Source organism: Idiotropiscis lumnitzeri, chromosome 17 (genome assembly GCF_059441095.1).
Source record: "Idiotropiscis lumnitzeri isolate Australia: NSW breed Sydney's pygmy pipehorse chromosome 17, RoL_Ilum_1.0, whole genome shotgun sequence".
In the NCBI taxonomy this organism is placed as follows: domain Eukaryota; kingdom Metazoa; phylum Chordata; class Actinopteri; order Syngnathiformes; family Syngnathidae; genus Idiotropiscis; species Idiotropiscis lumnitzeri.
In genome coordinates, this window is record NC_142407.1 from 3908983 (window position 1) to 3930238 (window position 21256).

General features: G+C 39.1%; 1 protein-coding gene across 1 annotated transcript in view; it reads right to left on the bottom strand.

Moving 5' to 3' along the window:
- Positions 1-793: 793 nt before the first annotated feature.
- nsg2 (neuronal vesicle trafficking associated 2) overlaps positions 794-21256 on the bottom strand; it is a 32595-nt gene continuing 12132 nt past the window's right edge. Inside the window, exons 3-5 of the mRNA XM_088279844.1 lie at positions 20730-20840; positions 7047-7157; positions 794-1708 (exon numbers count right to left, since the gene is read on the bottom strand). Of these exons, the coding sequence (XP_088135970.1) occupies positions 1505-1708; positions 7047-7157; positions 20730-20840 (426 nt within the window). The 3' untranslated portion in view covers positions 794-1504. The remainder of the gene's footprint in view (positions 1709-7046; positions 7158-20729; positions 20841-21256) is intronic.

Genomic DNA, 21256 nt, shown 5'->3' on the forward strand with positions numbered 1-21256 from the left:
TTGGTGAAGGGAAGAAGCAATGATGCATGAATACAAACAGGTGGGATGGAAGAAAGGAGAGACTGAATGAACAAAGGTTGTCAGGGCACATGAATAAAAATCTGGTCAAGGAGGAACGCAGGAAAGAAGTCAAAAACAAAAGAGGGAAAGTAGGAACAAAGCAAGGAAGGCAAAAATGTAGTTTGGAAGAAAGTAAGTTAAATAAGTGAGTCCAAGGGAAGGGAATGAGAGAAGGAAGGCAGAAAGATGAGTATGGACAGAAGGAAGTCAGAGAGGAAAGAGGAAAATGCAGGTTTGAAGTGCAAGGAAGAAGACAGAAGGCGGAAAAATAGGCTTAAGAAACAGAAGGATGTAAGGATGCATGAAAAATAAGAGGGTCAAAGAGGAAGGAAAGCAGAAAAGTAGGTTACGTTAAAGGAAGGAAGTAACGATAATAAACAAATTAAAAGTAAAAGCAATTTGGAATTAAGGAAGGGGATGGAGTAGTGTAATAAAATGGAAAAAAAAGTAAAAAAAAGAAAGGGGCTACACTGTGGTGCCTTGAGATACTGGTTTAAAAAACAAATCATATATATATATATATATATATATATATATATATATATATATATATATATATATATATATATGGTCTTTCTGGTGTGTTTGCCTTGGCTACCGGGAGGTAGTGTAATGCTGTACAGTCATGCAGACGCAAATAAAGTAGAAGACACTTCTCTGACTCTGTAAGATGCTGCAATAGTAGTAGTTTTTGTTTTTTTGGGTAGAAGATAAAGAATGTCTTTGAGTGTAGTTATATTATCTGCCTAAAAACGTTGCTCTTCTGTTTATTTTCAAATATGCCCTGCTTCTGAAACTGGAGCTCTCAATGCTTACTATTACCTTGTCAATGACGATATGCATTACTTTTAGCATTAAGCTAGGTGGACTCTCCTAAAGCAAAACAATTGAGTTTATACACAACGTATACTTGTCAGTGTTTTTTTTTTGTTTTGTTCAGTATGACTGTAAACCTCAACTGAAAATCAAATTAAACAGTTTGAAGTCGCTTTTTTTTTTTGTAGAAGAAAAATTGCTCAAAATTTGGAAAACTGTTTCTTATTGTTAAGTGAGTTTACTGTCACAGTAAAACGCTTGTATCTGGAAAAAGCCAGCTCAATCGTATCTCAAGGCACCTCTATACCGACTTTTTCCCATCCAATACTGTATGTGACTATATCGATTAGACTGTACAAATAGTATACAGTACAAGAGGTGATAGTAGACTGTGGCTTGAGCGACAAATCCACATACAAACTACCAACACGCTGGTGTAAAAAATAAATCGAATGACAGACAATAAATAACTTAGCAGGATGAGAAAAATGCCCCCAGTAAGAGAAAACGGACAAATCCAAATGTGACTTGTAACCGTGACATCTGCATGCACTCTAAAGGCCCTACTGGCGCGTAATACACTCGGATGTAGACATGGCGTGTGTGTGCCTCTCGGCGTTCACCCGGCTCAGTGGGCGTCACCGCTGCCGTGCGGGGGCTTGGCGTCGTGCGGCTGCCCCGCGGCTCCGCCTGGCAGCCAGGGGGAAACGGAGTGCGAGGTGGTCTGCTTGGCCATGCTGTAGTGGCTGATCACGGTGTAGAAGCGCCCCCTGGAGTTGGCATCCTGCGCGGCGTAGTAGGCCTCCAGCGAAGCCGGAATGCAGCGCTTGTGCTGAAAGTAAAACAAAATGGCCGCTTAGGTTGCAAGGCCGAAATACAGTGGTTGTGTTGAAACCAAAACAAAATTGCTGCTTAGATTGCAAGCGCATCCCGCGTGGTTTATCGGGAACTCCCAATACACCGGAAATGCCCGTCTGGGACTCCAGTGACTACAGTGAACAGTTATCTGTATGTCGTTTTCATCAAATTTGCATGAGTCTTGTCAAAGGTGAAGTCACGACAGTTGGCGGCCATTCACATTACATTTGGGCCCTGAAATTGATTTTTTAAGGCTGATGCCATTACCGATATTTGGCAGGACTACATTTTCGAGAACCAATCATGGACGCTCACAACAATAAAAATATTAATTACAGGCAGAATGTTTCCCTCTTTTATAATACTTTGATCTTTATTATTAAATTAAATTTATTTTTTAAGTAGTATTTAAATGCCATTATCTTTGTTTTTTAGGTTGACTGTACAACACTATTACACGGGACTGAGCTTATAGTATAGCATAGTTAGTGGCCACTGAAATACATTGGGGATTTTATTTCCTTGAAAATGGGGGGTAAAACAAATCTGGGGAAAAAAAAAATAAATAAAACATTTTCTAACAGTACCCAAGCGTCGACTGTCATGTGTTTCTTAAGGAAAAAATTGTTTAAAATCCTCAGATTTTTAATACCATTTCATGCAGAGATTTTAAAACGGCTAAAATTGTCAGAATAATCAGTCAGACCTTAATAAGCGTTAGTCATTATGTTAAAGTTGCGCATCAGTTGTTACAGAAGAGAGATGTAGCCTATATCGATCACTCTGATGGGTTGTTCTCCACTGGTTTCTACTACAGAGAAAAACAATGGTGTTAAATTTATTTTAGATATATTTTAATCTAATTTAGAATTCCTCAATTTTATTTCATCAAGTGCTTCCATGAAATAAAAGCATCTGGACTTGAATATGTTTTTAAGTACTGTCGTAGTCAACGTATGAAATATATCTGCATCCAGATGATATTATTTCATTTAAGGTTAAGTAAATTCAGCACACCATTTTTTCCAGTGCATACACATTTGTCACCATGTCAAAGACTAAGTGTGAGGTAAACTTGACCAACCGTATTTTGAGTAATAAATCTATTTTACGAATAGTCACGTTTGTTTTTCTAACACAAACGTCCTAGATTCATAGTTAGACCCAGAGGAACGCTCTAACATTTTGTTCAGCAATCTCCGGTATTTTTTGGGTATGACGACATTTACAGAGCAAAGAGTTGCCAGTCGTCATTGTACTTCACTGTTGATTGTCCGGTGAGCTGCACAACTGCGATTGCTGTTGCGTTTTTCGTCGCAATGACTCGGCGCTGAGTGGCGATGCCTAGTTCGCGTTCTGGGAAGCATCTGTTTGAGTGGCTAAAACTAAAAAGTAGGGCTCATAAATGGACCAATTTCGTTCTAGCATAGAGAGGGAATTTCAAGTCATTGTCGATGAGTGCTCTTTGCCACAAGCACTTCGAAGATCTGATTCCTCAACCGTTTTGCTTATCATAAAGGGTTCGCAAAAAGGTAGGTGTGATTACAATCCATTTTGAAAAACGTGTGGCGTGTTGCGTATATTGTGACAGCTTGTGTGTGACTGACGGCTGTGTATGTATGCAGAGTGCACATGCGCTTAATGAGGACTGACTGTGTGAACAAAGTTGAACAGCAACGTGTGGTCTCAGTACTAGCAGAATAATCTCACAGTACGTCATTTACAGCACGGCAGAGCAACAAATGAAAACAAATAACACAAAGCACATAACCCCAGCATATCGACCTTACGATTCTTTCAGTCTCAATGAGTCTAGTCTCCAGTCCATGTTCGGTGTTTTCACAAAATGTCCTACCTGTTCGAATTGTCCTATCGGAGACTGATTTGACAGCCAAGCCATGTATGGTCCAATGAACATACCGTATTTTTACGACCATAAAACGCGCTGCATCAAAGGGCGCAACACCAGTTGAGGGTGCTACTTCTGTATTTTATGCATATACTAGGCGCTCCACACTACAAGGCGCTAGCAGCTGAGCTAGCTGCTCGCGCTGAGGAGGCTCACGCTAGCTCAGCTGCTCACACTAGCTGATGCCAGCTCACCAGGACTCAATCCCCTCAGGGATCACTGTCAGAGGTATCACCCCAATGACAGATGTCCTGTAACTATAAGGAATCACTGTCAATAACACTGACTCTAACCAATAAAAGGTGTTATGGAAATAGGCTACTGGACAACGTCAGGGGAGGGACTTCACTGGTCACCACACTCCTTAGAGTCACGGTTTCAAATCAAAACAAAAAAAAACTCAGCATACAAGCAAACAATGAAGCAAAGAAATAAGATTAACACAAAACATGTATCTCTCATGCCATCTATATACCCAAAAGAAATAAAAATAACACAAAAAGATTATAGCAATGGCTTCTTGGGAGCCACTCAGCCTTAGCCAATTAAAGCAATGGCTTCTTGGGAGCCACTCAGACTCAGCCAATCACATGGCTGTTTAGAGAGATGTGCATGGCTTTTTAGAGAGATGTGCTGTTGTGCTTTGGGCTTTTTGTCTGTTGTCTAAACCTGGGACGTTTCTTGCTTGCAATAACATAAATGATAAGACAGACTACAACATTGTGGACAGCTGCCCTTTTGTCCAGCTTTCTCCCACACCATCACCCAAACACCATAGTCACATAATGTATAAGTCACGGTCAATTTGAAGCATAGATGACTTAGACTTTGACCAGCAGGGTGCGCTAACATGCACTCCGTACAGCCCAATGAGTAAAAGGGTTTCTATGTTGAGTTCTGCCATGGTTGTCTTGAAATGACATCACACTTCTGGGTTTGTCGCTCTGCAGAATCTCACTTCGGGAAAACAATTATTTTGTCAAATATACCATTTTTTTTTTCATGCTTTATTGTTTGTATTAGGTATAATTACTTTACTTGTTACATTTTCTGAACGTATTTCACTCTAGGTCTTTAAAGTCGCACATCTGTCACTACGGCGCGCAGCTCCTTACACAGATGTCTTCGATATGCATGAGTCTTGATGTCGAAGATGCATATCAGCAACTACAGTGGACAGCTTTCCATACACCTTTTTTTCTACAAGCATTAGTCATGACATCAAAGTTGTTTATCAGTCACTACAGGGAACAAATATTCAAAAGCTGATTTGTATGAACATGAGTCTCGATGTTGAAGTCGTGCGTCAGTCACTACAGTGGACAGATTTCTCACAGTTGCCTTCTAGTCTGGATGTCAAAGATGTGCAGTGCAGTGTTAATACAGTGGACAGGTGAGCAAATGTTGTTTTGTTTTCTGTATAAATGAGTCATTACACCAAAGTTGGACATCAGTCACAACGGTGAACAGCTAATTTATTGTTTGTCTTTTAATTTGTGTGTTAATTTTTTATAGTACACCAAATGGAAAGTGCTTTTTTTGCAGCTCCAGCTGTTGTGAAATGCGCAATACAAATAAAGTTGTATTTTATTGTAATCTCACTGTTGTACCTGATGTGAAAAGTTGGCATGATGATTTAAGCAATTGAAGAAAATGTCTCACTCTCCACTGTCATGACTGATGCAAAACGTTGACATTAAGACTCATGTCTATAGAATACAGTGATTGATTAGCTCGACACTATTATGCACAATCTTGAACTAAAAAACATTTTACTCAATTGTAACTTAGTCATAAAAGCTGTATTTTTGACTATGTAATTAAGGTGATAATGTATTTTACGTCATATTTTTCCAATGTGCTGATAATGCGAAGCTTCCCTGGCAACACACTTGAATGTTGTGAATCGACTGAGTGGGTGGACGCTTCTTTTGTTCAGATAATGATAGCAGAGCAACGTGCACTCAGAGTCCCCGCAGAGGCTCCGAAATAGATTTTAGATTCCACCTTTCCGAGGCTTTGACGGTCAAGGTGACACAAAGACTGTGCACAACACAACTTGGGGAACAACAAGTGCAGAGCAGAGGAGAATGCTAATGCTCAGCAATTTTCTGTAGGAGCATAATCTATAACTTCTATCTACAAGGTATTTAAGGAATAACCATGATGAATCCGTGATGAATCATGTTTTGGAGAAACAAAATTGAGTGCCTGAAAATAGCAGAGGTCATGTTGGAAAATAGAAAGAACCGCAACAAGGAAGTTTGTCCGAGTGGTGTTGCCAAACACATTCTGGACGCAGATTAAGGATTGCATCAGAGTAGCATGGAAACAGGAGCTCAGAACAGAATTGTAAATTTAGCCAAGTTAGCATGAGTTTACCCAGCATAGCTGAGTTTGCATGAGGCTGAATTTACCAAGATAATCAAGTTTATTGACTCACAATAAATCATTTTTGTAATATATGATACTTTTGTTTTCTCTGATTTGCTTTGGAATGTTGTTAATGGTTGTGTTTGAAAATGATTTTAGGTGTTGTCTTTGCTTGGGTGAAGCACATTTATTTACCTTGGGTATGAAATGTGTTTTATAAATAAAACCTGCCCTGTTTTGTTTCTCATGAATTTACCCAAGCTAGTTGACATGACATGAATTTACCCAAGATAGACAAATAAGCATAAACTCATTCAAGGTAGTTGGCATGAGTTTATCCATGATAGCAAAAATAGCATATGAGTTTACCTGAGCCAGCTGTGTTAGCGTGACATTACCATAGCTATCCAAATTAGCACAAGAGGGGCCCAAGGACACTTTTCAATAAATAATATTTGCTGACATGCATCATATAACTTGATAGGTTTGATAAATTCATACAGTAAGACAGTTTGGGTAAAATCTAGTGAGGCGAAAAGTTCAATTAACACAATGACAGATAATTGTGAACAAAGATTTTTGTTTCTTTGACATGATTATTCGCCAATGCGCCAACCTGCTGCAGGTAAGCGCCAACTAGTGGCAATGAGGCCTACCTTTTTTTTTTTTTTTTAAACCTTCAGTATCCGTATCTGGAATCGGCAGTCTTCTTATGTACTTGATACATTGAGGGGAAAATCTCCCTGATAACAGAACAATACCTAGTATTGGTACAAAAAGTGTGGTAATCAAATTTACCGTATCAAAATCAAATCAAATCTATTGTACCAATATCAATGAGCACACGAGACTGCATACTTATACTATTATCTATCAACAAAAAAGGTGGTAACGCTATGAAGTTAGCATGAAATCAACTAAGCTAGCAAAGTTAGCACATGTGACATGCAGTACATGTCACATGACACTATATACTCTTATTTGTTAAGCGACCTATAAATATAAACTATTATCATTATTTGTTGTGTACCTTGTATAGGAATCCATCTGGGCAGGCATGGTCATAGGTGAAGGCTTTGTAAACCACCAGGAACACAATGCAGGCCAGGAAGGCCAAGGCCAGGATGATTAGGATGGTGACCTGCAGGAGGCGCAAACAACACTCAGATCAGTCACGTGTTTAATTTTTTTTTTCTGTTTCATTTCAACCCGAAAATGCATGGACAAATTGTGTGTGGGCGGGTGAATGGGTATTTTGTTAAGATGTAAAGAGCTACAGTTGTGTACTTTTGTTTCCTTGGATTAGCACCCGGTGTTTGTGCAAAATCTCGCTAGTCAACACGCAAGTAATGGCTCGTATTCTCATTAACATGCAAATAGAAAGTCGTGAAGGAACACAAACAGAACTGAAGCTGACTGACTTGAAAATACCTTTTGTAATCCAATTAATTGTCGTCTATGGTGACCAAGGTGAATTTCAAGTCAGTGCAGTTGACATGATGTGAAATGTTATAAATGAACATTGAATATTGTGCACGCTGAACAAAAAAAAGGGCTATTACGTATTTTATGATGATTACAACACTGAGAACAGTAAAAAAAATATTTTTCATAAATTACATTAAATTGCATTCATATTTTTCTAATTCTGCATAATTGAATATCACATACAGTAAATTTTGACATATTGCATTAAAGCAGTGCTTCTCAATTATTTTCTGTTACCCCCGCAGCAGGAAGAGAAAAATTTGCAACCACCCCACGACCACCAACCACTCTCCGCCGCAACTATAAATAATAGCATTTTCATTGCAAAACAAACCTACACCGTAGACTTAATATTCGCTGCGCACAATAGGCAAGGAGAGTGCCACTGCCAACTAAAGGAGTGGATGTGCAATTACACTTTATTGTAATATAGCTGAAAAAAAGCGTGTTCCCCAGGTTCACACGCGCCCCCCTCACCATTGCAGCGCCCCCCCTAAAAGACTGTAGTGATTTAAGAATTTTTTACTGTGATGATATTTACGACAAATTGGCACACACCCTTTTGGAGCTCAGCTTGTTAATTTTTTCCTGTTTCAGCGTCTTCATCACAACAGGGAGGCAAGCAAGGTACTATTGCTCGCTATGTCAGTTCTGTTGCCCAAAACGGCAACGGATCACCACCAAAATTCAAATGCACGTTACTACTCTTGTTCACTTCAACCTGTGAAAGTATAAAAGCGTTCTGCACATTATTTTGGATTTATTCACAAACGTGAGCTCATGTGATCACCTTCACAAAACAAAAATACTGTGCAGATCGATTCTCCACTTACCCAGGCTGAAGCGGAAAAGAGCAAGAATGTGCACAAGAACCCCGCTACACTAAAGTTGTGTCAACTCTCAGGAGGAGGACGGCAGCTGTCAGTAGCCAGCAGGCGGACATTGATTTTTACCTGACCTACCTTTACCCTGATCAGTCTCCTGATCATCAAATATATAAACAGATCTTGTTAGTGAAAAATGAACCATCTTGGTTGGACAAATACTTTAAATATTGTCCGAAAATATTGGTGAACTACTTTAATGTCATGCTATATTAAATATGTCAAACTATGAATAAATACAAATGCAAAGGTGGTAAATACAGTGTATTGTTATACAATGAATGAATATCCTTTAACCGCTAATTGTTATCATATTTCAAATAAATAAATGTCATTTCAAGTTTAAATGTCTTTTCTATTGTTAAATATTGTATTACATACAAAATTCCAGATAGTAGCACTTTGAATTTAAATCAAAATGGAATGCTTTTGTCACTTTAAATAAATATTTCTTTCAAGTACACATTACATAGTATACCAACTTCAATAATTATTAAGCTTCTGAAACTATCATCACTTAACTAAGTTGAATTTATGGCACACTTTGTTCATATGATGTTAATTTGAAATATATATTACACATCATCTTTTTAAATATTGATACAATCCCTTAACTGCCTTAAGTTAATGACAACACATTAAGTTTGTATTTTGAGTAAATGTAACTAAAATTTGACTTTAATTGCATTATTATATATTGAATACATTTGCACTTTCAAAAATGCTTTGACATCATTCACTCGGGATTTTGACGAATATTAATGTAAATACATTTATACTAAACTATATATACAGAAGATAAATAATTCCTGCTACTTTTGAATATAGTTCTACATACAGTATAATAATACAGTAAATACAAAATTGTAAGTGAGCACATTAATGCAAATAAATGCATCTTTGTGATTTTGTTTTTTTACAGGGTGAATTATTCATTTGTCTGGCAGGCTGGACATGCTGTTGTAGAGAAGATTAACATAAAAAAGGATTTGCTTTCAACTTGACACTTTGATTGGGTGCCTGTGAAATAGCATTTAATTTGAATTATGTAAATGAGGCGTGGTAGGATATCTGTGTTTAAAAACCACAGTGTCTGCCAACTTCAGACAGCTGTGTGAGTGTTTTGTGCGAGTGTCGTTACACTCGTGTGCGCACATCTGTCTTAGAAATAAATAAACAAAAGTTTCCCTTCCATTGAATTCTAATTTCCTGCCTCCCACACTCCGTTTTTTGGACGTTCCGATTGGCCGCTACGCTCCGTCGGCTCCCGCAAAACATGTCAAAACAATTAGACACGCAAGTGATGCTCGGAGTCCATCAGCATTATTCCGCCTGACGCGCGCACGCCACCCAGACCGCAGCTTTACTGCAACATTTATTCCTGCCTCACAGTGCAGAGGTCATGGGTTTGAAAACCTAGTTGACTTTTTTTTTAACCTGTATGAAATGTATTAACTTTAATCATACAGTGGTGAAATTATCTTACACTTGTTTGCCTCGTTAATCGCGTTAAAAGGCCGTTTAAAACCTCATCTGTGCAGTTAATAAAGGATTGTGACATTTTGCAAATTTGCAAGCAAATGTAATGATTTCCTATGGGGAAACATGGTTTCATAATCACAATTATGAGTCGTTATCCTCTTTCACAGCATCTCCCAATGCCATTGTCTTCATGAGTTTCTTTGCTTTGGTGTCATTAGCGCTTCTCAACGAGCCACCCTGCAGCACTATCGCTCTCTAGGCGGCCACCTTCCTGTCGCTCCTGATAACGGACGAGCAGGAAGAGGTTTGGGAGCGGGAACTCTAACGAGAGTCGACAGCGACAATAAGGAGCGTCGGGTGCGTGACACTTGATGTGCCTGCCGGGTGAGCGGAAAGGGAGAAATGTACTTTTAAAAAAAAGATATTTGGGGACATAATGAAGGGAGCTCTTATTACTTCTGTGATGTAGAGGAGAAATACCAAAACACAACTCCGGTCAACAAATACCCTAACAGGGACAAATATTATATGCTGTTTTGTTGGGTATACAGTAGATCCTCAAACATTACAGTTTTTTAAACATGATCATTATTCACTTTGGATTGGCTTCCGTTGGAATGAGCAGGTGTTCCTAATCATGTGTCCTTTCCTCCACAAAGTGATTTCCATCCCTCCCTGTGTTCCGCTGTCTGTCAGGCTGAAGCCCACCACCTACACTCTCTCTACTGGGAACTGACTGGCCACATAGGGGGGCTAACTCAGACAAAACACACACACACACACACACACCCACACACGTGGGCGCACACACGCGCACAAACGCACGCACCCCCACACACAAACACACACACACGCACCAAGGTTATTATCGTAAACGAAAAGGAACGAAATAACGAAAACTAAAACTAAATACAATACAATACCCATACAATTTTATTTATTAGCGCATTTCACAACAGCCGGAGCTGTAACATAGCACTTGCAGTCATACAACCATGTTTTGGGCCGTTTTTTCTTTTGCTGGGACTGGAACCAATCATAAACAAGGCTAAATACCCAATTATAAGATTGTGTGCACACTGCACATTTGTGCAAAGTCATTAATCTGTTTGTTTGTACTCCCCCTCTCAAAACGTTTTCCACTTTTTTAATTGAGTTGTACAGATTTTAGGTCACTTTACTAGTGGAGTAACTTTTGGAATTATTAAATTTGGTGTCCTTTTTAATGTCACAAATAATAGCATTGCAAAAGGGGCGTTGAGACTATAAGCGCTAAGTTTAGCAACATTTATAGTATGTTGTGTGTTTCATCTGCATTTTGACTTTAGAAGCAGCATTAATGCACTGCACTTTTCCAGGACTTATTGCACGTAAGTTAAAGTGAACTGCTATGTTTTATTTGTTAATGGTTATTCAGCATTATTGTTAGTAAGTTCATAAAATTTTCAAATGTTATCTTTTTTGAGTTTTTCATGAGCAATACTTGTTATCTTTAAAAATAACGATACACCACATTATAAAATAAAACTAAAACTAATAAAAACTCAACTAAAACTAAGCATTTTCTATCCATCCATCCATTATCTGTACCGCTTCTGCTCACTAGGGTCCACCATGTCATGGTCCGTTCCGTCATGTCATGTTTTTGTTTATGATTGCTCAACGGGGGTGGGGGCGTTCCCTTCCAGCACGTGTCGTGTTGGCTGGAGAGACGCGCCCACCAGCCTCGCACCTGTTGCTCGTTGACTCCTTGATCACCTCGCTGCGGGAGAGACGCGCCCACCTGCCACGCACCTGATACTCGTTTGACTCATTTAATGGTCACTACTTAAATGCCCCGGGCTGACTATTTGGCGTCGGTGCATTGCCCTTTTTTTGGATGCCCTTTTCTTTGATGTCACTGTTGCTCTTTGTTCTTCGTTCACGCTCACGCTCACGCTCACGCTCACGCTCATAGTTCATGGTTATTTGTCACTGTCCCTGTTTCCTCGTCAAGTTTAGTTCTGTCCAGTTGCGTTTTGTTCATCCTCATTGTTTTGCACCTTGCCACGTTCGTTTGTTTCTCCTCGTACCTTGTTTGCCCTATTATTTCATTAATTAAATTCCCTTTAAGTTACCCTTGCCTGGCTTCCCTGCATTTTGGGTCCTCCTCTACCTTCCTCCTCCCGCTGAACTAACAAATATATTCTGAAAACTAATCAAAACTAACTGAATTAGAAATAAAAAGTCAAAACAAACTAAACTAAAATGAAAAATCCCGAAACCATAATAACCCTGACACACACACCTTCACTTACGAACCTGGTTTGTGCGAGGGAAATGAATGAATAAAACAGAATCAAGTTGTAATGAAAGAAAATAGTCGTTAGAAAATATTGCAAATCGTGTGAGTCAAAGTCAGATATTTTATAATATTTATATATATATTATTAATGTATATATTTATCATATTATTTGTAGTATTAGCGGAGTTCATCCAATACTGTCAAGTCAGAATCAGAATGCCCTTTATTGTCGTTGTACTCAGCGTGCAACAAGATTAAAGAGCTCCCCACTCCAGTGCAATACGACAACAATTTAATGAAAATATATCAATTAGATTAATTAACGATTAAATAATTAAATAGAAAATAAATACGAAATTGGATAAATAAAAACACATTGTGTTGCAGTTGTACAAGGTAAGGGTAGTTGTGTGTGAGAGTTAAGCATGGAACAAACTGTTTTTCAGTCTGTTAGTCTTTGTTTTGTTGCCAGAGGGCAACAAGTCATAGGTTATGAGAAAGATTACATTTTTGGGGAGTAAACTCATAACGTTCGAAGAAAATATAGGATTTTTCACGACAACTAAGACATATTACACAGTCACAATGTTGCTGATCCCCCTATATTCAACCAAAATATCAGAAACAAAAACCTCTTGGGATGATACAGCTCACATCTCCACTGCAAACGACAACCACAGTAACACACACCTCGTTAAATTATGCTGTACATTTTTATTTTTGTAAAAGCAAGATTTTTTAAGGCTTTATTGTTGTACTTAATGAAGTGTCCAGGAAGTGCATGATGAGATTCAAGCTGCAGCCTGAGAGAACATCGCCCCCCAAATTGACATGCTCTTTTTAGCCAGGAGCAAAAACACAGAGCCATTACTGTTTTTATTTATTTATTTTATTGATTTTCCTCCAAGATTTTATTCAGACTCATCATGAATGTTGTTGTTCTCTTCTCCCAAAAGCAATTTACAGTAGCTTTGCTCTTGGAAATGGACAATGAAATGAGCACATATATGAGGTCTGCCAAGGACATGTTAGTATGCGGTTGACATGGCGACGGTAGTGCGGCAACTAAACTACGGGAGCTGCGTGAGCCAAGAGAACTCGTCATCTCATCTCGAGTCAGCTAAGGTGTGTGCATTTCAACCAAGCTGCTTCAGGGCTTTGTAGGAAGTGATGTTGGGTGACCTTTTTACTCACAGTCTGTGTGTGTGAGTTGATTTCACCACAGACGCCATCATTATACGTAAAGGTCAATCAAAGTGCACCTGAGTCAGGTATTTTCAATAGCACCAGGCTGGTTACGAGTAGAGATGACCATATTGTCGCACTTTTTTTTTTGTTCACAGTTTGGCTGTCATAATACTTTTACTCAGGAGTGAGGTGCTAATATTAAAATTAGAGACTTTCTTGTTGACTTTCTTTTGGCGGTTGTAACCTGAATTTGGTGGTAAAAGTATATACCAACTGCCAGAAGAAAGTAGAAGATGAAATGGAATAGGAAGTAATAGTAGTCACGGCAACTCATGTGTGACGCAAGCTAGTTTAGCATGTTTTCTTCCTTCCGCCACAAGGATGTACAGCAACATGAGGAGCAATAACCAACCAGAATTTCACCTCGGCCACAATGCGACGTGGGGTTCTAGTTAAGGTATGCCATTTTTTAATAGAACAAAGAAAAACTAGTTTGAGGTGAAAGTTTCACTGCCATCACTGGGGGTGCATTCTCGTTGGGCGGAACAGGGCAGACAAATTATTTTGAGAAGGTCGGAGAGACTACCCGAATCGCAGTATGAGGGCGGGAGACCGACCGGGAAATTAGGGTCAAGTGCCCAGCTGTGTATTTGAATAATTCTTCAAGTTTAAAAAAGATGTGATTTGGTTTTCTCCTACATCGTGAAATGGAAATCATGCCAGTTTTATCAGGTAATTTTTGCCAAAGTGAAATGGCAATGTCAAGGAAGCATGACATCTTTTTTGTTTGGAGGAAGGCCAGTTACCTTGCGGAAACGCTTACCTCACAACATGCCAACAAGTCATGATCGATGAAGTATTTGGATGTGTTTTTAATGACGTGAATTAAGACTAACATTATAACAATCACTTTAAATCAAAGGAATCCTTATTAATCAGTTTTGATGACACCACTGTGGGCCCCTGGAAAACTCAGGTCCCAGAGAATTGCCACCCTTGGGTAACAGCAGAACAACCGATTACCACTCCTTTACTTGAGTAAAGGTAAAACAAACAAAAGAAGTAAATTTCTTAAGCAGAAAATGTACAGATAGCTGTTTTCAAATTCATGAAATTAAAGCAAAATGGCAAACATGAAGGCACACATGAAAACTCTACTCAAGCAAAATATTGGTGTGTTCTTACATTACTTCCCTCCACTAGTTGGTCGTCAGTGCATTGGTATTGGACATGTATGCTTTGTGTGTGTGTACGCGTGTGTGTTTGGAGGTTGTCCCGCCTGTTTGGAGTCGTTAAAGATGTGATGTGACATTAAAGGGTGAAAAGTGGCCCCTTGAGTGGATTCATAATCCAGCTGCTTGGCAGCAACTGGGACAACCTGTGCTTACTTTAACGCCAGACAGATGCTAATAGTGCTTATGTATCCCAATTACAAGATTACACTTGCGGAACAATCCTCAACTCAAATCACATCGAAGGTGAGTGCCAGTGGCACGCCAAATAGTATTTAATATAAAATCATGAGATTAAGATGGGGGATACCGTAAATAAGCACATTGAATAAACATCACATGTGATGTAATGCGATGATGTAATATTGTTTTATATTTGGCCACAAAAAAGGGTTTTAAAAATTAACCCCACATTCTTTGACAGTAAACAACTGTATAAAATGTGTGCATTCATATGAAAGAGTTTGAGGGTCACACTAAAAGCAAAATATAAAAGAATGCATTTGCTATAAGAGTTGAGGGTTGTAATATTGGTAATAATATTGTAATAATAATATTGGGGAAAGGTTGTCATTTTACAAGGTTAAAGTGGTGATTGTAATAGAAATATCGTTGCTATTTTACAGGAATAAAGACAGTATTGGAACAAAAAGTCACATTTTCTTTTGGAAAAAAAGTTCTACTATATTATGAGCGAAACGTTGACATTCCAATAAAAAAAAAAATCTGACAATGAAAGAGTAATAAAAGTTCCATTTACAAATGTATATTGTGACAAAAACTCATCAATTTATGAAAGATTGTTGTCCGACTTTGGAAATAAAATTATAAATTTTATAAACCCATACTACTGGAAAATTTGCTAATTTTAGAAGAATGAAAAACAGCAAGGAAAATAAATGGTTGTGGGTGACTATATATATATGCATAAGCAGCCACAATGCACCCGTCATGCATGGATCGCTTTGATTGGAGGTGAATGAGCTCAGCTGTGTTCACGCCCACAACGTACTGCCCCCCTTTTTTAATTGTGGTTGCTCGCGCGGGACAGCGCAATTTCCAATGCCCAGTCTAACATGCCTGCGTTCAGATATATGCTGGCACCATGCCACATTTGTGCCAGTCAAGCAAATCGAGCCCAAAATGAGATGACGAAAATAAGTCATATTAACTCATTCAATCCATATGACGTGGATATATGAGTTTTCAAAATTGTAGTCCCCGCCTCCCATTGACGTATTTATACGTCTTAGCCTTTTGCGTCAGAGCTCCATGTTTTTAAATCTTTAGAACACAATATGCCTAGGCCTTGCAAAATCAGTCAAAAGCCAAAAAAAGCACAGTGATTGAGGTGTTTGCTCTTGTGAAAACGGCTGGGATTAAATGAGTTAAAGAATAAAGTCATATTCATAATGAAAAGTTGCATGTTTTAGTACTTTTTACATAAGTACTCATGCATGTTTCAGTACTTTTTACATAAGTACTCATACTTGAATACAACTTCTAACTACTCCAGTGACCTCTGGCATGTGCCAATGTCTTAAAGGCTGCAAGGAGATAATTATGCTTCCTGGCTATAGATGAAACTCTTTGTTTTTGTCAAGTGAGCCAAGCTTTTTATGTTCTTGTGCAAAGGAAGGTCAATGTCGAATGGAGGACTTCTTATGCTTTCGTTTACTTCTCATCTTAAGCGCAAGTAACGGGAACGGCGTTTGAGCTCCGACACCACGATGTGCCGATATTGAACGTCAGCAGGCGCCTCCTTTGAGGTTTCTGCTTGATGCGGATGACTCGGCGCACAATAGAAGCCATCTGGGCTTATTAATCATCTCACATTTTGCTCAGCACACAGCCGCAGGGCCCTGTTATTTATCTATCTGGCCAACACCGAGGAGCTGTCCGTCCATCTCGTCCTACTGGCAGCTGACACTTGGCCGTGACAAATGGCTTCGGTCCGTTACGAAGGCCTTTGGGGAATTGGCTTAATCCGACACCGCATCGAACGGTCAGAACAACACGCTAATATCCACTTTGTCAGCTACTCCAGATTCCTCACAAATTCCCAAAACATGCTTGTTAGGTTCATTGATAGGGATTGGTATCGAAAACCAGTTCTTTGAAAAAGAAAATTTAAAAAACGATTCCAATGGTTCTAATTTGATTCTTATATTTGCTTGCTTGAAAAATCCGCTTATTAATTCCACATACATCGCAAATGAATGATCAATTCATTCTTAAATAAATCTCACAACCGAGATGGCACTCCTGCCTTCCAGACGACACTTCTCCTCCGTCACTGGCAAAACACAGCAAGAGACCATCTCCATATGAGATGAATCGTGTTGCCTCAATCCGTTGGCTGCTACTTTTTTTTTTTCATTTGAGTGAAGTTCTTCAGAAAGTTTTTAACCAACAACTGATTGTGTGCCATGAACCGATAGGAATCTTTTAAGACCAGCGTTGATCGGAATACCCAAAGCTAGCAAGGCTAACCGCTAATCTTAGCAACTAGTTTATCTCCATTCCTGTGCACCAGCGCAGACATATGAGGATATTGTCCCTCTGACATTTCGCTGCAGAGCGTTCTAGTGAGAGTAGAGAATGATATTAAAAAGACATGATTAGCCATTAGCCAAATTCAAGTGTTAAGCGTCTATGTGAAGTAATCGATTAATCGGTTCAACAGCCACTCTACATCAAGAATTTATTTGCTTGATTTTAACATCTATGAAAATGCCCACTGCCATGGGAAGAAAATAATGATCTAATCATTGTCAATAATATTGTGAAAACAAATTCAGGTTGCTCTATCAAAAGCTGTAGACTGGATGATGTGTTTGTGAGTGTTGTGCCAAGCCTCCGGTATCTTGCCATCACATCTGGCTGATTCATTTTATCAGCAGCCAGTTTTTCAACAATATGATGCGCGTGTGTGATTACGTGCCAGGAAGAGCTGGCTACAAAAGGCTGGCTCGGCATAACACCGCAAGAGGACAAAAAAGGATGCAAAGAAAAGGGGGGTGAGGGTAAAAATAGTAAAGGAAAAGAGTGTGTGCGGGTGAAACCTCTCTTGATAGTTTCTTGAAACTGCTGCGTGTAATGCGCTGCTAATAGACGCGTCTAAGTCAGGTCTCGTTAAGATGACTTCCTCTGAACTTTAAAATATGAACATGTAGCCCCAAAGGTGTCAACTCCGCTTCTCACCTCGCATTAGCTCCTTTCCCATGAATCTGAATGAAGAAGCCTGGTAAGACGTGTCACTTTTTTGCACGGACTCCAAAATTCACCACTGACTTGTCGTTTTAACACCTTTTTCCTGGTCAACTCAGATGATTCAGTTTAACATTGGGCGCAATCGAAAGACATTTAATACAATATCCTTTTCAGAGAATAAACACGCTTAAACATGCTTTTCATGTTTATGATCTTCAGCAAACTGCTTTGTGACATAGTTATTACAAATGGTAGGAATTTGTACTAAAATGAACACAATTAGTTCAAAAGTTGAATATTTATATGAATTAGTTACTTTCAGTCTCAAATCAGCCTTCCCTATTGAAATAAATGGAGCATTTAAAAAAAGCAAAAAAATAAATAAATAAAAATGTTTGCAATGGGTTTTTTAATAAGAAAAATCACACTTGAGAATATTGCACGTTCTAAAACCACACATTAAAGACAATGTGAGGAAATGCAACCCTTTTTGCTACATTTTTTGCTTTAATGCAATGGACATTGTGCAGCGCCTTCTGGTGTGCGTGCCCACCTGTGAATTAATAATACAGACGTAAGACATCTCAGGTCCTCAGTAAACCACAGTAATATTTATTGTTCTTCGCAGAGGATAAAGAACATTTGCCGAAATGCCAAAGCCCTTCATTAGCACAACTAATGTTTTCCATTATGAGTTAGCATTAAGCTAGTGGACATTAAGGCGTAGTAATGTGGTTGTTTTAAATACACAACACAAATTTAGATTTTCTGTTTATTTTGACAGGAAACCTCAAATGGGAGTGGCGATAAGACTAATTTGAGAATAATTGCTCACTATTCGCCAAACTGCACCTTGTTGTTATAAGTCCCAACTCAAACTTTCGCATTTGCACAATCACTGTCCCAGTTTCAACATACTTTTGCTTGCCTTTCATATAATTTCCTCCAATTTCATGAGTTAAATAGGATAGAGGAGACATTGGAAATAAGACAATGGTTATTTTATCTTAGTTTTTTTTTTTACCTAAACTTTATGCTGCCTGATAGAAAACACTGTAGTACTTCGCAATCATAACAGACATCATAAAAATGGGCCAGTAATATGTCCATCTCATTGAAACCCCTCCGGATTTAGTTGGTGATTTTTCTAACAAACATTGACGACAAAGTCGTGCTTGGAACACCATGTTGCTCATCTTGTCTAGTGGGGCTAATCGGAACGACACGGGAGGGATGGCGGTGAGTTAAAAGCAGGCGACGGGATGGCGTTGAGGGACTTGAGAGGTAATGACACTTAAACCCAACTGGCTAGTTTCCCTTAAGGCCACATTACAAAAATATTTCCTGTTCTCAAACATGTTTCTATGATAATGACGCATCGCGGGAATAGCCGCTCAAAGATGCCTCTTATTGGTCTTATTTGGGACGGTATCACAGCTGCGTGGGGTGCGATTTTCCAGCAGTGCACAGTGGCTTGTTGAATACTATGGAGATCAAGAGCGAGGAAGGAGACAAACAGAGGCGGGAAAAGAAGAGAGGAGCGGGAAAGGAGGACGGAAGGTGGGAAGATGCGGGAGACGGGTGAGCGAGGGCGGATTAGAGAGCGCTGAGCTTCTCCATCCATCAACACAAACTGCAAAGCTTTGAGGAGAGAAGAGATGTGTAAGCATCCCGCCTGTGCGCAAAATCAGCTCGTCAGTGTAAGCCAAGCTGGCGGTTCGCTTGAGCCTCCAAAAAGCAAGCGACATCACACAGAATCAGAGCAACCGAGTTGCATTTGTGCCTAACAAAAGCTGAAGGCAGCGCGCGCCCTCGTAAGCCAACTGCAACGTTTCTGCAAAAGTCTGATAACCACCGCAGGCTATGTTTAAACACGGATGGCAGTTTTCCAACATTGTTCCCATTAACACATACGTCGCAATCTCCAGTGAGGTCATGTATGGGGTAAACAATAACCTTGACATAAAAGAAAGGGGCAGGACATTTTCCTATTTCATTCCTTTCTCTTGGCTACAGTATGTGCGTGACGATGTTAAGATTTTTTGGTCCAATCACGTCAGCCTGAACGTGTTGCTGTGTGTCAATCTAATCTGCCCAGGGCCTTCACAATCAATAGTGTTTAATTAATTAATTAATTTAATTATTATTAATTTATTTCAATGTGTTTTAAATAGTAAATTGGTTATTATAGTTAGCCAAAACTAACGGAATAATTGAAACTAAAATGGAAGAAACACTTTTGAATGAAATACAAGCAAAATTGGTTCTATAAAACAAAAACGGAGGCTAAACAAAATAGAGTTTCAAAATAGGATTAGTGTTTCAAAGTACAGTGTTAAGGGTTAAAACTAAATCATTTTTTTTCTCAACATCGTAGCTTTTCTCGCACGCTATTATTTACCTTATTTATCCCATGTGATAAACAGGTTTCCACTGCATAAGATAAAATTCTTAAATTCACATTTATTTTGCAACTTATGAATGACATAAATGAAAGTATAGTAAAGGGAGATTCTTTTATTTTTTTATTATTTTTTTTCCCCGAGTTTTAGATCCAATACCCGTGCTGCTCTGTACACGCCTCAAATTGCCTCCTCCCACCGCCTCTCATGGGGGGGTTGCCATGGAGACAGTTTTTCATTGCTGCCCTGACAACACGACTTCTATTTGGTCTCCCCTAACGACGACGCAAGAGAATGGTCGCATGGTCCCTTTGAGGAGCATCATTGTGTGCCATCCTCGGCGACACTCATCTTCGCTCGGCTCGACCGCTGAGGTGCGAGCGTGTGATGATGCGATGATAATTTTATTTTTTTTTGTCACACACCATATTCATGACCCGTGTTTTTTGTGTATCTAATGAGGCAGATCAATACATGTAATTAGAGAAATGTCATCATCATCATTATTCGGATGAATAACAATTCCAAGTTCCTCTTACCTTGAGTCTCTCAGACACGCCGTCAGTGAAACTGATGGTGAACTCCTCCACTTTGGGAACCTTCAGCTTTTTTTTCTCAGTCTGGTACTCGGTGCGGGTTTTCACCACAACCTGCGGCGAGAGTCACACTTTTTTATTTATAACTGGAGGTGAGGAATCTGTGTGATAGGCAGGTGGGAAAAATGGGAAGTCACATTTTGAGAGAGAAAAGGCCAGGAAACATTAATATGCACAAATAAGATTGAACACAAGAGAACGTGTGTGTTTGAATTTTTAGATAATTGGATTTGAAGGTTGAGATTGTTTGGCTTGGGTTGGGGTTTCATTCTTTGTTTGGTTTTAGGGTGGGGTTGCAGTTTGTGTTCAAGGTTTGGAGTGGTTGGGTTTGGTTAGGCGGGCCGGTAATTGGTAAGGGGTTTGAGTTGGGCTGGATGGATTAGATTTAGGGGAGTCAGGTTAGGGATTTGGTATTTTTGCGGGTTTAGAATTAAGAATTGGGTTAATTACTGGTTAGCAGTCTTTTTATC